The sequence below is a fragment of the Paroedura picta genome, chromosome 2 (assembly GCF_049243985.1).
Source record: "Paroedura picta isolate Pp20150507F chromosome 2, Ppicta_v3.0, whole genome shotgun sequence".
NCBI lineage: Eukaryota > Metazoa > Chordata > Lepidosauria > Squamata > Gekkonidae > Paroedura > Paroedura picta.
In genome coordinates this window covers 162,662,052-162,675,041 of record NC_135370.1, presented here as the reverse complement: position 1 = coordinate 162,675,041, position 12,990 = coordinate 162,662,052, and the positions used below count along the sequence as shown (strand labels likewise).

General features: G+C 43.0%; 1 protein-coding gene across 6 annotated transcripts in view; it reads left to right on the top strand.

The window, feature by feature from the left end:
- ATG2B (autophagy related 2B) overlaps window positions 1–12,990 on the top strand; it is a 64,046-nt gene that overhangs the window by 18,078 nt on the left and 32,978 nt on the right. For 5 of the 6 annotated variants that reach the window (XR_013228579.1, XR_013228580.1, XM_077323615.1 and 2 more), the window contains exons 10-17: window positions 1,080–1,191; window positions 2,635–2,896; window positions 4,834–4,984; window positions 6,059–6,154; window positions 6,286–6,474; window positions 9,365–9,638; window positions 10,170–10,272; window positions 11,976–12,171. Coding sequence is in view for 4 of the 6 variants with exons in the window: in XM_077323615.1 (XP_077179730.1) it covers window positions 1,080–1,191; window positions 2,635–2,896; window positions 4,834–4,984; window positions 6,059–6,154; window positions 6,286–6,474; window positions 9,365–9,638; window positions 10,170–10,272; window positions 11,976–12,171 (1,383 nt within the window). In the remaining 2 variants the exon portion in view is untranslated. The remainder of the gene's footprint in view (window positions 1–1,079; window positions 1,192–2,634; window positions 2,897–4,833; window positions 4,985–6,058; window positions 6,155–6,285; window positions 6,475–9,364; window positions 9,639–10,169; window positions 10,273–11,975; window positions 12,172–12,990) is intronic. The other variant, XM_077323613.1, reaches the window with a different exon arrangement.

The following is a 12,990-nucleotide window of genomic DNA, read 5'->3' as shown; positions in this document are numbered from 1 at the left end:
TCACTGTTGCCTTTCATGTTACATCTCAGTTAGGCCTCAACATGGACCTCATTGCCAGATGTTACTGGTCTGTTAATTATAAGGATACAAATACTATAGATCTTTTGATATGTTAGCCAGTTAATATGCTTGATCAAATTGGTTCAGTTTTAATGCTGAGTGTTTACCCAGAATGGTTAAATTCTGTTATTTAAACAACTGTAGCAAACTATCCGTTTTATTCCTTCATTTTACTAATATTCACCTGGAATAATGTTGTATGTAAGCTACCAGAGTCTAGAAAATCAAATTTATGTCCAGTTTTACCAGGACCTAAAACATTTTCAAGCTAGAGAGGCTTACACATGATGCAGAACATTCTTGCTGAGGGAAACAGCTTGCTTCCTGCTCTATGGGCTGAACCCTTCCAACTTTTCTGTCCTATTTCACTCCTTCTTCTTACTGCAGCACCACTCCGGCACAGCTTCTATGTGTATGAGAGCCAGCCTGACATAGTAGTAAGGGTGCCAGTCTGGGGCAGCAGCGTTAGAATCCCTTTTCAGCCCATGGAGCCTTGGCAGGGGACCTTAGATGTATCACGGTCTCTCGCCCTCACCTAGTTACAAGGTAGTTGTTGTGAGGGTATGATGGAGGAGGGGAGAATGACGTGATCAGCTGCTTTTGGTCCCCACAAGGGTGGGGGGAAGCCCTGTGTAAATAAATCTATAAATAAATAACAGCTTAAAAATAGTCCCTGTAACCCATGACATACCCTTTTGAGCAGTTAAAAGATGCCCCTTCCCTTTTCACCAGCAGAAGTAGGCAGGTAGGAAGCAGCCCTTCAGGCCTAGTCCGAAATGTAACTCTTGACCTGGTTATAGTAATGGTACATCCCAAGGCCCAGGTAATTCCCCCCCTCCCTACCCATCAAGCAAAATATCATGGAAATAACAGCCGCAAAATATGTCACAATTGGGAGGCACACATCAGATTTAACATCCTGAGATACTGTTTACAGAACAGCACGTACAAAAGATACCTTAATGTTTTTTGGCTGCATTCAGTGGGTGTAAGAGCAACTTCTTGTTCATTTGTTTTAGCAGCAACCAGCCTGGGGAGACGTTTCTGATCAAAACAAGCAGGAACCGCAGCAAATAAGAGCTCCATCCTTCGCACCCAGCATAGTCCACCCAGCTCCATTAAGGAGGAGTTGTAAGTAAATGACAGCGGCTTGATTTCTTGTTTCCTTGAAGTTTGGTGAAAACATAAAAATCCTCATTGCATCATGTTCCTTTTTCATTTCTCCCCCCGCCCCTCCGGTGTGAGGGTAGTGCAAGATAGCGCTATATATTCCATTAGTCCTTTAAGGAACTTGCATGCCTTTTAGGTTAAAACCAAGATGGGAGTTTGTGGCCAGTGTGTTCTGGTTTAAAGACCCTTTTGCAGTCAGCATGTAGATCATTGAAGGTCCTTACTGCAACCTTGTGATTCCTATGATCCGAAACATTATTCTGATTAGTTGATAGTAATGGGTTACATCCTGCTTGAAGCCCCCAGTGTTTGTCTCCATTCCTGAAGCTTAATTGGACCCACAGAAAAGTCTTTCCTGGAGTCCCGGGGCTACTCGGGGGTATAGCTGTGCGAGTTGGAGGGCTGAAGTGAGAAGGGACAAAGTGGCAAAACTGCTTCTTTCGGTGGAGCTGCTCTTGCTAAAGAAGGAAGAAGAAGAAGGAGAGGAAGGAGAAGGAGAAGAAGAATTGGTTCTTATATGCTGCTTTTCTCTACCCGAAGGAAGCTCAAAGTGGCTTACAATCCCCTTCCCTTTCCTCTCCCCACAACAGACACGCTGAGAGAGCTCTGATATCATTGCTCGGTCAGAACAGTTTTATCAGTGCCATGGCGAGCCCAAGGTCACCCAGCTGGTTGCATGTGGGGGAGGGCAGAATCTAACCTGGCTCACCAGATCAGAAGTCCACACTCCTAACCACTATACCAAACTGGCTCTCTCTAGAGGAGTGTCTCTCTGCACTCCCACTCTCTGGCCCAACCCAGTATTCTTGTACTCAGGCTCCTCAACTCAGGAATCTTTCCAAGAATGGGAAGGGGCAACCGAAGCAGATATACAGGAAAACGCCACATTGCATGCATGGTTTGTTAAGAAGATTTTTATGGCTCCTCCTCCAAATGTTTTAATCTTTAAACCTAAAATTTTGAAACAACTGCACCTACCTTGAGACTTGGAGCAAAGTTGGTAGAGCTTAATGGGGTTACTGAGAAGGTTGGGTTTTTTACTGATTTGTTTGTGATTTTATAATCTTGTGACCTGCCGTGAACCAGCTGGACCATGATCGGTGGTCAGTCTATAAGTTTAATAATAAAAACAAAAAAATAAAATAAACGTTCTCCATTTTTAGACCTAGGTGGTCTTTACTTGCTTGCACATTCAGTCTCACTGAAAGGAAATATATTCAGTAACTGATCACTGAAGGAATTTTTACCAGATTGGGTTTCTGAATTGGGAACAGCTTATTAGTTTGATTATAGCCATCTTTATGGCAATGTTGATCCTTGCTGTTTTTTAAAAATTAAAACTTAATTTACTGCACTGTGTATATTTATAGATATAGTAACAAAATTAACGGTATCTCGTTACAGCTCTTCCCTCTAGATCTGTCTCGGTGGATGAATCTAGACCCGAACTTCTATTTCGCCTCGTAGTGGGTGCTTTTTCAGTGTCGGTGCTTCATATCGATCCTTTATCACCGCCTGAGACGTCATCGAATGTTGGTCCTCTGACCCCAATGGCACAGGATTTTTTTACCCAGATAGAAAAGGTTGATCCGCTTAAGTTCCCCATGGAAGACTTTCAGTCCCTCCGAGAAGTATTTGCAAAGGCTTGTTCACATGATCATCTTAGGTACAGTTTTGCTTATTAATTAGTAGTCAGTGGCAGAAACACATTTGATCCTTCTCTGTGAGCTCTTTGAACATTTTAAACTCCCTCTGTCATATGTAAAGTTGTGTCATACTTGAGGGATTGTGGCAGTGGGGTTTATTAAAGCAGGCATTTTTCATAATCCTGTCAGTAGCAGGTGTGGTGGGTTGGATCCCATGGAATAATTCCAGTTGACAAAAAGAGTGTCATGCAAGCAGGCCTTGCACAAAGTCTTCTTTACTGTATTGCATCTTAGCATTCTTGCTTGTACAAGACCTCGTGGAAACCGCATTTCAGCAAACCCCCTCCCTGATAATGACCTTCGATCAATTAATACTGCGCCTTAAGGTTGGAGACACAGTCTAGGCAGCATACTTCACGTATGCTCACATACTATCTACCATATTTCTGGGCGGTAAAGTATTTCAACCAGGTCTGTTTATGCGAGACGTCGCAGAAGAGCTACTGGGACAATCAAACTCTGAATTTCAAAGCAGGGTTGTTGCATACAAAAGTTTTTCACCTCCACTGCATATGTGAGCAGAATTGTATTTACATCAAACTTCCTTAACCTTGATGCAAAGGAGGAAAGCTATAGCAAATCTAGATAGCATCCTAAGAAACAGACATTACCCTGCCAACAAAAGTGCATCTAGTCAAGGCTATGGTCTTCTCAGTTGCAATGTATGGCTGTGAAAGTTGGACCATAAGGAAGGCCGAGCATCAAAGAATGGAGGGTTTTGAACTCTGGTGCTGGAGAATACTTCTGTGGGTCCCTTGGACTGCAAGGTGAACAAACTGGTCAGTCCTAGAGGAGATCAGCCCTGACTGCTCTTTAGAAGGCCAGATCCTGAAGATGAAACTCAAATACTTTGGCCACCTCATGAGAAGGAAGGACTCCATGGAGAAGACCCTGATGCTGGGGGCGATTGAGGGCAAAAGAAGAAGGGGACGACAGAGAATGAGGTGGCTGGATGGAGTCACGTAAGCAGCCGAGGTGAGCTTAAATGAACTCTGGGGAATGGTAGAGGACAGAAAGGCCTGGAGGATCATTGTCCATGGGGTTGCGATGGGTCAGACACGACTTTGCAAGTAACAACAACAAAAGGTTGGACTACAATGTCTGCATTAGGCAACTTTTTAATTTTTGTATGCAACAACCCTGCTTTGAAATTCAAATCAGAGTTTGATTGTCCCAGTAGCTCTTCTGCGATGTCTCGCATAAACAGACCTGGTTGAAATAATTTACCACCCAGCAATATGGTGGATAGTGAGCATACTTGAAGTATGCTGCCTAGACTCTGTGTTGCTGAGCACTTAAAGGGGAAAAGACACAGTAATTTACCTTATAGCTTCTTAAAGGTACACCACCATGAGTTCCTTGCAGGAAGAATGGAATAAAAATGTACTGAATAAATAAAATCTTCCCCTTCCAGGGTTTAATAAACTCTCTTATGTGCTTGTGTAGGCCAGTTTCCCCATCTTCCTCTTTTCTCAGGCAATGCTCTGGTCTCATTGAGTGGGGAGGGAGGTTTTTTCTTTTGGATTAATTTATCATGTTCTCATCCTACTTAAGAAATCCTTCTTGGATATGTAGAAACCTCTTTTGTGTTTGTGCGTGATCTGATTTTCCTGCTTTAATAATTGATGCGAGCTACCTGCAGTTATTGGATAAAAGAAATATTTAATATGATGATGATGCTGGGGGAGTCAGCAAATCTGAGTTCTGATCCCTTTGTAGCATATGTTTTGAAGGTTTCTAGACAAGGGACTAAGCATTGAAACGGTAGAATTGTGTGGCTGCTGTTTTTGAGTTGTTCCAGGCAGATTTGCAATTTAATGACCTGTTTCCCCAGAGCATCAAAGTAAATGCATCTATCCAATTCACACACCTTTTTTGTGTTTGTTTTTCAAACTAGATTTATTGGTACGGGCATTAAGGTATCCTATGAGCAAAGACAAAGAACGACCTCTCGTTGCTTGAGTACAGATCTATCGATTGGGCAAATGGAACTTCTGGAATGCCTTTTTTCTACTGACTCTCGTTCTGAAATACCTCACTATACAGAGGTAAACCATTTTGGAAATTTTTAAACAGAGGCTAGATAGCCATCTGACGGAGAGGCTGATTCTGTGAAGGCAAAGGGGTGGCCGGTGACAGTGGATGAGCGATTGGGATGTGAGTGTCCTGCATAGTGCAGGGGGTTGGACTAGATGACCAATGAGGTCCCTTCCAACTCTATGATTCTATGATTTTTATACCTGAATAGAAAAAGAAAACTCCTAATCTGGTAACAGCACTGTGAATGTTCAAAGGTAAAGGTATCCCCTGTGCAAGCACCGGGTCATGTCTGACCCTTGGGGTGATGCCCTCTAGCATTTTCATGGCAGACTCAATACAGGGTGGCCTTGCCAGTGCCTTCCCCAGTCATTACCGTTTACCCCCCCCCCCCAGCAAGCTGGGTACCCCCCCAGCAAGCTGGTCTAAGCACTGCCATATATTAAAGAACCTGCAGAGTATTCTTTGTGATCTCTCACATTCATCTTCAAAGCTGTCTTATGATATTCACCATATTCCTTTCTGAGAGTTAGATAAAACTCTGAGTCTGAAGTTTAAATGCGAGACTTGAAGATGAATGAGTTGGATCCAGGCTAAATTTGCAATTTTTCCCCTTTGCAGTGCAGACCTCCCTCCCCCATGTCATTCCCCAGGACTGTGTATCTCTGAAGACTTCCATTTTGTGGAGATCAGTGGGAGACGGAGGCAGGAAAGCATTCTGCCAATGGAAAGTTTAGTCTCGATCCAACCCTATGATTGCATCTTGTCCTTTTAAAATTGGTTTATCAGACCGCCTTTTCCCTTTTCTTATTTCCTTCCAGAAGCAAAATTAGCTCCACCCTGCAAACAGATCAGGAAGAGATTGGACGAATCAGAGGAGACCGAAAGTGTCTTGCTGTAATATTTTGTTACCCAGCCAGAACAGGGGCTGCACTTGTGTGTGGTTCTTGACACATTCACCTTCTGAATCCAAGTCTGGGGTCCTTCTTTAGAAGAAATAGACAAAGTTCTGAAGTTAAAGCATTTGTTTTTGGTTGCATCTATTAACCTTCCCCCCCCCCCTCCCTGCTGTTTTATCTTTAAAGCTGCTAATGTTTAATTCTGAGAAACAAGGAAACAAGTCGCATGCTCACTCCTGCCTGCAGCTCCATTACAAACACCTGGATAATAGAGGACCTCAGGTAACGTTGGAGAGATTCTTCTGTCTACTCTCTGGCAAGAAATGAATAAACTGTTTGTGCACCTGTGTGTATGATGTACAAATACCAGTGAAATGGCCCTAAAGATTTTTATGTCCTTTCCTTTTTGGCAGGGTAGCCAAGGAAGGCTGAGCTCTGTCCCACAGAAAGCTGAGTTACAAATCAAGTTGAATCCAGCGTTTTGTGAATTGGACATCAGCATTGTAGACAGATTGAATTCTTTGCTTCAGCCACAAAAGTTAACTACGGTGGAGATGATGGCTTCCCACATGTATACCTCGTACAGCAAACACACTAGCCTGGTAAGCATAATAATCTCCTACAGTGTGATGGGCCACTGCTAAAAGTTGAGGGGTGGGGCTCATTGATGGATGGGCCAGCCAGACCCACAAAAAAGGCCGTGCCTTTCCTTTCTATCCAGTATGATCCCTATGAGGCATGGGTCTTGAGCGGGGGATACAAATTATTAATAATCTATGACTAATAGACAAAAGGAGTTTTTTTTTTAATTGCAACTGCTAGGATTTTTGGAGGTCCTTATCAGCAGGTAGAGAGATAACTATTTCATATGATGACTGTAAACCATATCAAGCTGATAAACATGGGGAAATCTAGCATCTCCTAAGATTAATATTCAAAGAACACTTCAGGATAATACATGCAAACAGCATCACTTTTGCCTAAAGCGCAGGAGCAGATGAATTCTAAGTTAAAGTAAAGGTATCCCCTGTGCAAGCACTGATTCTTGTCTGACCCTTGGGGTGACGCCCTCTAGCATTTTCATGGCAGACTCAATACGGGGTGGTTTGCCAGTGCCTTCCCCAGTCATTACCGTTTAGCCCCCAGCAGCAAGCTGGGTACTTAATTCTAAGTTAGGTAAGTTCAAAAGCCTGCACTTTGTAACTATTCAAGAGTGAGCATTTAGTCTGGCCAGAACAAAAGCTCTTAGAAGATTTGAAGAGCCTAACAGTTAAGTGTAAGAGGGAAGAAATCTCAGAGAAGGAATACCAGAAGCAGATGAACACGCATGACTCACTCTAAAAGTAGAGCTTCAATCATTAATTTTACATGACCAAAGCAAATCTTTCCTGAGATCCCAATTCCTGAATAGTATGTAGAATTACACCAACAAATAAAAGTGTATCGCAGATAGCCAGATATCCCTTACTATTTGAGGATAATCTAATAGTCTGAACACTTGTAAACAAGGGAAGGTTAACCTCATTCAGAACAGAGAGCCATGACAGTCACACAACAGGGAATATTTAAGAATCTCTGCAAAAAAACAAAAAAAGGAGATGGTCAATATTTTTTGCTAACTAAAGCAGTCTTATTGAGTTGGAAGGGACCTCCAGGATCATCTAGTCCAACCCCCCTGTACAATGCAGGAATTCACAACTACCTGCCCACCCACAGTGACCCCAATTTCATGCCCTGGTGATCCCCTCACCAAAAATCTCCAAATCCAGCCTGGCCCGGAGGGAATTCACCTTCCATCCCACAGTGGCAATCACCAGTTTTGCTGGGGTTTTTATTGTGGGTTTTTTATTGTGTAACCCACCAGGAGTGGCGGGAAATAAATCCAGTATAATAATAATGATATTCCCGAAAAGTTTTAAGGTTCCTGAAGACCAACTCTAATAGGACAGTATCATCAGTACAGAGCAAAACTGGACTTTTACCATTGGCCGAACAAGATGGGTGGCATGGCTTTAAAATGAGTTGAAAAATTAAAGAAAAATGGGGCCGAAAAGGCCATGCTTTTCCTTCTACTTACTGCAAATGGTTGAGGAACAACGTATGAGAATCAACCTTGAGATAGAACTGCTGTTTAGCGGGAACTTTCATACTTTAAATTCTATATTTATATTTTTTCATATGTTAAAAGTCTATAGCAAACCATCTAGGAGCCTACAAGAAACTGGGGGAGGGCTGGGTTTGAAAACTGCCCCTCCACTTCAACCAGATCTCTAGCTCTGGGATTCTCATAAATTGTCAGAGGCTTGAGCATGCTAATTTCTCCCTCCCCTTGTTTTTCCTTTTAACTGTTTCTTAGCTATTCTTAACACCCATTATCTCTCAGAGCATAGTCAGTAATAGCTATTGTACCATTACAAGGAAGATTCAAATGAGTAGCCGTGTTGGTCTGAAGTAGTACAATAAAATCAGAGTCCAGTGGCACCTGAATAAATCTTTGTTGGTCTTAAAGGTGCTACTGGACTCTGATTTTATTATTGCATTACAAGGAAGGTAATATGAGCCTCTTGTGGCGCAGTGGTAAGGCAGCCATCTGAAAGCTTTGCCCATGAGGCTGGGAGTTCAATCCCAGCAGCCAGCTCAAGGTTGACTCAGCCTTCCATCCTTCCGAGGTCGGTAAAATGAGTACCCAGCTTGCTGGGGGGTAAATGACTGGGGAAGGCACTGGCAAACCATGAAAACGCTGGAGGGCGTCACCCCAAGGGTCAGACATGACTCGGTGCTTGCACAGGGGATACCTTTACCTTTAAGGAAGGTATATTTTATGTTACAACATTGTATTTTTTTTTCTGCCTGCCAAGTAACCCTGAATGCCTCTGAGTAAGAACCCCTTGTCTTCTCTTTGGGTGCTTTGTTTGTTTTCTGCTTTAATAATTGACACAAACTAATAGACGTGTATGCATAATAAAGCATTAAAATCACTCTGTCCACTAAATTATATATGCTGGGTTGAAAGGAGTCATAATCACAAGGGACTTCTAGCCTCTTTGTATCATTGCAGTTCTTTGCTCTTAAAAAATCTGCTTCTGTGGGTCAGAGTTTTTTTGTAACCACCAGTCCATTATGCTCTTTCGGGAAATTGATCCACTGTCCTCAGAGTGTGGATGGGAATGCTTCTGCTTCTGCTCCTGAATAGGATAGTTTTGCGACAATTTTTGTCTTTTATTTTATTATTATTAACTTTATACCCCGCCCCTCCCAACAAGTCGGCTCGGGGCGTCTTGTTTTGTGGAATGGAAAATATTGTGGTTGGAGGTGAGATGATTGATTTCTGAACCACATTTCTAAGAATTGCTGCTCAAATGTTTTGCATGGATGACTTTTTTTCCTCTGCTTCTAAGTGTAACTCTTTTCCTCATGAAAATGGCTGTGAGTAGGTGCATTAAATTGTTTGACCATAGTGTTTCTTTCCTCTCTTTTCCCCTGCTGTTTTAGCACAAAGCTTTTGCTGAAGTTTTTCTAGATGATTCACGTACTCCTGCAAATTGCAAAGTGTCAGTACAAGTAACTGCCCCATCTTTGAAGCTTTCTGTTCGCTTCCCAATACCTGACCTCCGATCAGACCCGGAACGAGGACCTTGGTTTAAAAAGTCGCTTCAGAAAGAGATTCTTCATTTAGAATTTGTAGATATGGAGCTCCAGACGGAGTTTACTGGAGGGCCAACACCAGAGCAAGTTAAGCTAGAGCTCACTTTTAAAGAGCTAACAGGTAAGATGAACAAATTGTCAGTGAGTGTTTCCAATACACTGCTGTAGATCGCTGGAAAATAAGATCTCAGACACGCCGAATCTTGTCACTTCTTGGCATCTGAGCAGGGTCAGCCTTGGTTAGTATTTGGATGGGGACCTCCAAGGAAAACTAGGGTCATGATGCATCAGCAAGCAATGGCAAACCATCTCTGAACATTTCTTGCCTGGTTAGCTTATTTGATACTGGTTAGCTTCATTGTGTGCTGTTTTGCACAATATTTGGCTGTGTAAGAGTTTCTGTAATACACTTTGCCAACAATTTTTAAAAAAGCATTGTGATAACAACGTAACAAATTTGGCATGAGTTTCCGCCACAGATCATTGTACAAAAAGGCTTCAAATAATGTCCCTCCTGATTTCCCTTTGTTCTGAAAAACATTAGTGAAGTAAAAAGCTGGATTTTAAGAGTCCAAGTTGTGTTTATGATTATTATGTCAGCCCCATTGCAGTCCCATACAATTTAATCTGTTGCTCATTTGTTTTACAATAGGGTCATTTGAAGAAGGTAAAGGGGAGTCAGTGGCAAACATTTTTCAAGTCTCCAGTGGTGTAGTGGGAGAGATGACCTCATCAGACAACTTTGACTGGCCACGGTAAAGCAAGATACTTGGTGGGATACCACTCTGTAACATCCTCTCTTGTCCCTAAGAGCTTCTACATATGGTCAAATGCCACCAGTGGTGTTTCTTTTCTACTTCCTAGTTCCTTATAGTTCTCCACCACTGAGGCAGCAGAGGTCAGGTTCCACAATCCATCAACAGGGAGCTCTGATGGCCACATGTCTTCCTGTTCTCCCTCTAATCCCAGCCACTTCTTAGAATCATGTCAAATAGTACCCATGTGAGCTAGGAGGCTACATCACAAATGGAGAAAGGCTGGAATTGCCGCCTCCTCCTGCTGTCATTGAAGTTCTGCACCCATTAGAGGCTGGAGGGAGAGACCTCAGATTCCCAGGTCCTCATGTAGGCCTCACAAAGTCTTTGTGCTGGGTCTAACCCCAGAATTCATTAAAGTAGTTTATTATAATCCAGGGGTAATTAAGTACCTTAGATCTTGATCGTGGTCTCTGAAAGTGGTGGATATGTTTTTCATATATGGTAGCATCTCCTAATATCTTTGCTGTGGAGATGCCCTGCCATAGATCCAAGGGGGTTGTTACCATTGCAAAAATGGCTGTGACAGATTTAAATGCAACTGACCACATTTGACAATAGCTAACAGAACAGCCGTCTGAAAGCTTTGCCCATAAGGCTGGGAGTTCAATCCCAGCAGCCGGCTCAAGGTTGACTCAGCCTTCCATCCTTCCGAGGTCGGTGAAATGAGGACCCAGCTTGCTGCTGGAGGGTAAATGGTAATGACTGGGGAAGGCACTGGCAAACCACCCCGTATTGAGTCTGCCATGAAAACGCTAGAGGGCGTCACCCCAAGGGTCAGACATGACTCGGTGCTTGCACAGGGGATACCTTTACCTTTACCTTTAACAGAACAGCAGTAGTAAAAGTAGATTTATAATTTGTCAAATAAAAGATTGTGGTAGAAGTCAATCTAACTGGGAAAACCTGTTAAATGTCTGTTATTTAATAAGTGCATTCACCTGTATTACCAGATTAAGAAGCCGTCTTCTGAACCTGACATAAATTAAAGCCATGTGGCTGATGGCTGCAGTGCAGATTTTGGGTTCTAATGCTTACAGGATGGTGGCAGTAAAAGCGGTGTTAAGGGTTTATTCTAACCATGTGTTTTGCTAAGAGACAACTTTCTGCCATTGGAGAATTTTAGCTGATTTGCTCTTTCTAATGCACACACACACACACACACACACACACACACACACACACTTCAGCCATCTCTGCAGTTCTTGGGGATCCATTTCCTTCAAGGGCATGACTTCAGGGGGCTGAAGCAGGAAAGCAGTGATGGAAAACTTTATTTAAACTGTCAGATTTTGGTCTACTTGAGGTTCCCTCTAAATGCATCTTCCACACTCCATGCAGGGTTCAGAACAACAGAAGGTTGTGATACACTGGTTAGAGTGTTGGATTCAGTTCTGGGAGGTCCAAGTTCACATCCTCCCTCTGTTCTAAAGCACACTGTCAGTGATCTGGAAAGGCAGAACAAATTTAGGCCAGTTATAACTCAGTTGTTGCTGGCTAGTTGTAACTCAGCTGGTGCTAGCTTGCTGACATCAAGGCAAAACAGTTATATACACACACAGAGCATTTATATATATATATTTGTTAACACACTTTACAAACACCTTAGTTGCTAGTCATGCTTCCTCTTCTTTGAATGCTAGGATTGTACTCAAAATAAACCCACTGGCTGTACACTCCATTCTGGAAAGGGTAGCTGCTGAGGATGAGGAGGAAGTTGATGGCCACTTTCAAGAGGAAGAAGAGGGTGGCTCTCATTCCCTGAAGGATGTGTGTGATCTTCGAAGACCAGAGCCATCTCCCTTTTCCTCCCGTAGGGTCATGTTTGAGAATGAAGAGGTAAGCATGAAGGGTCATATTTCAGCTCATTTCTGCTTTGCAAACTACATTTGCCTGGTGTGTGAATGAACAGGAGAATTACAATGCCAGGTTACACAGAGAACATAGCAGTGTCCTGCAGTAAGCTTGGAAGTGTCAGATACTTCATGCACTTTTAGTTAAGAAGAAGAAGAGTTGGTTCTTATTTGCTGCTTTTCTCTACTCGAAGGAGGCTCAAAGCGGTTGCCTTCCCTTTCCTCTCCCCACAACAGACACCCTGTGAAGGAGGTGAGGCTGAGAGAGCCCTGATATTCCTGCTCGGTCAGAACAGCTTTATCAGCGTCATGACGAGCCCAAGGTGGCTGCATGTCGGGGAGCACAGAATCAAGCCTGGCTCGCCAGATTAGACGTCCACACTTCTAACCACTGCACCAAACTGGCCACAAGATGATTGCCTTCTGTATATGCTTATTATTTCAATGAACATGCTTTTGGGAAACGAATTGCATCCAGGAGGTTTATGATTATTCTTCTCCAAGAAGGCACAATTTGTGTCGGTGAATTATTGATTGAGGCTATGCAAACTGATTGCAAACTGCGCAAATTGTGAACCACCATGGTAAATGGGGTTTATGAATCATGTATGGCACTCCTCCAAGCCTCAGTGAGCATCCCTGCTTTCACCTAGTAGTGCCAAGTCAGGGGTTGCTATGCACCTGAAAAATTGCCACACATGACTGGTGGAGTGCATTAATCTCGGGTCACAGCTTCCACAGGTCCCTTACTCAAACATGTCCAATGACCCTTTGTAGGCTCTTTTTAAATCCACATTTAAAAAAT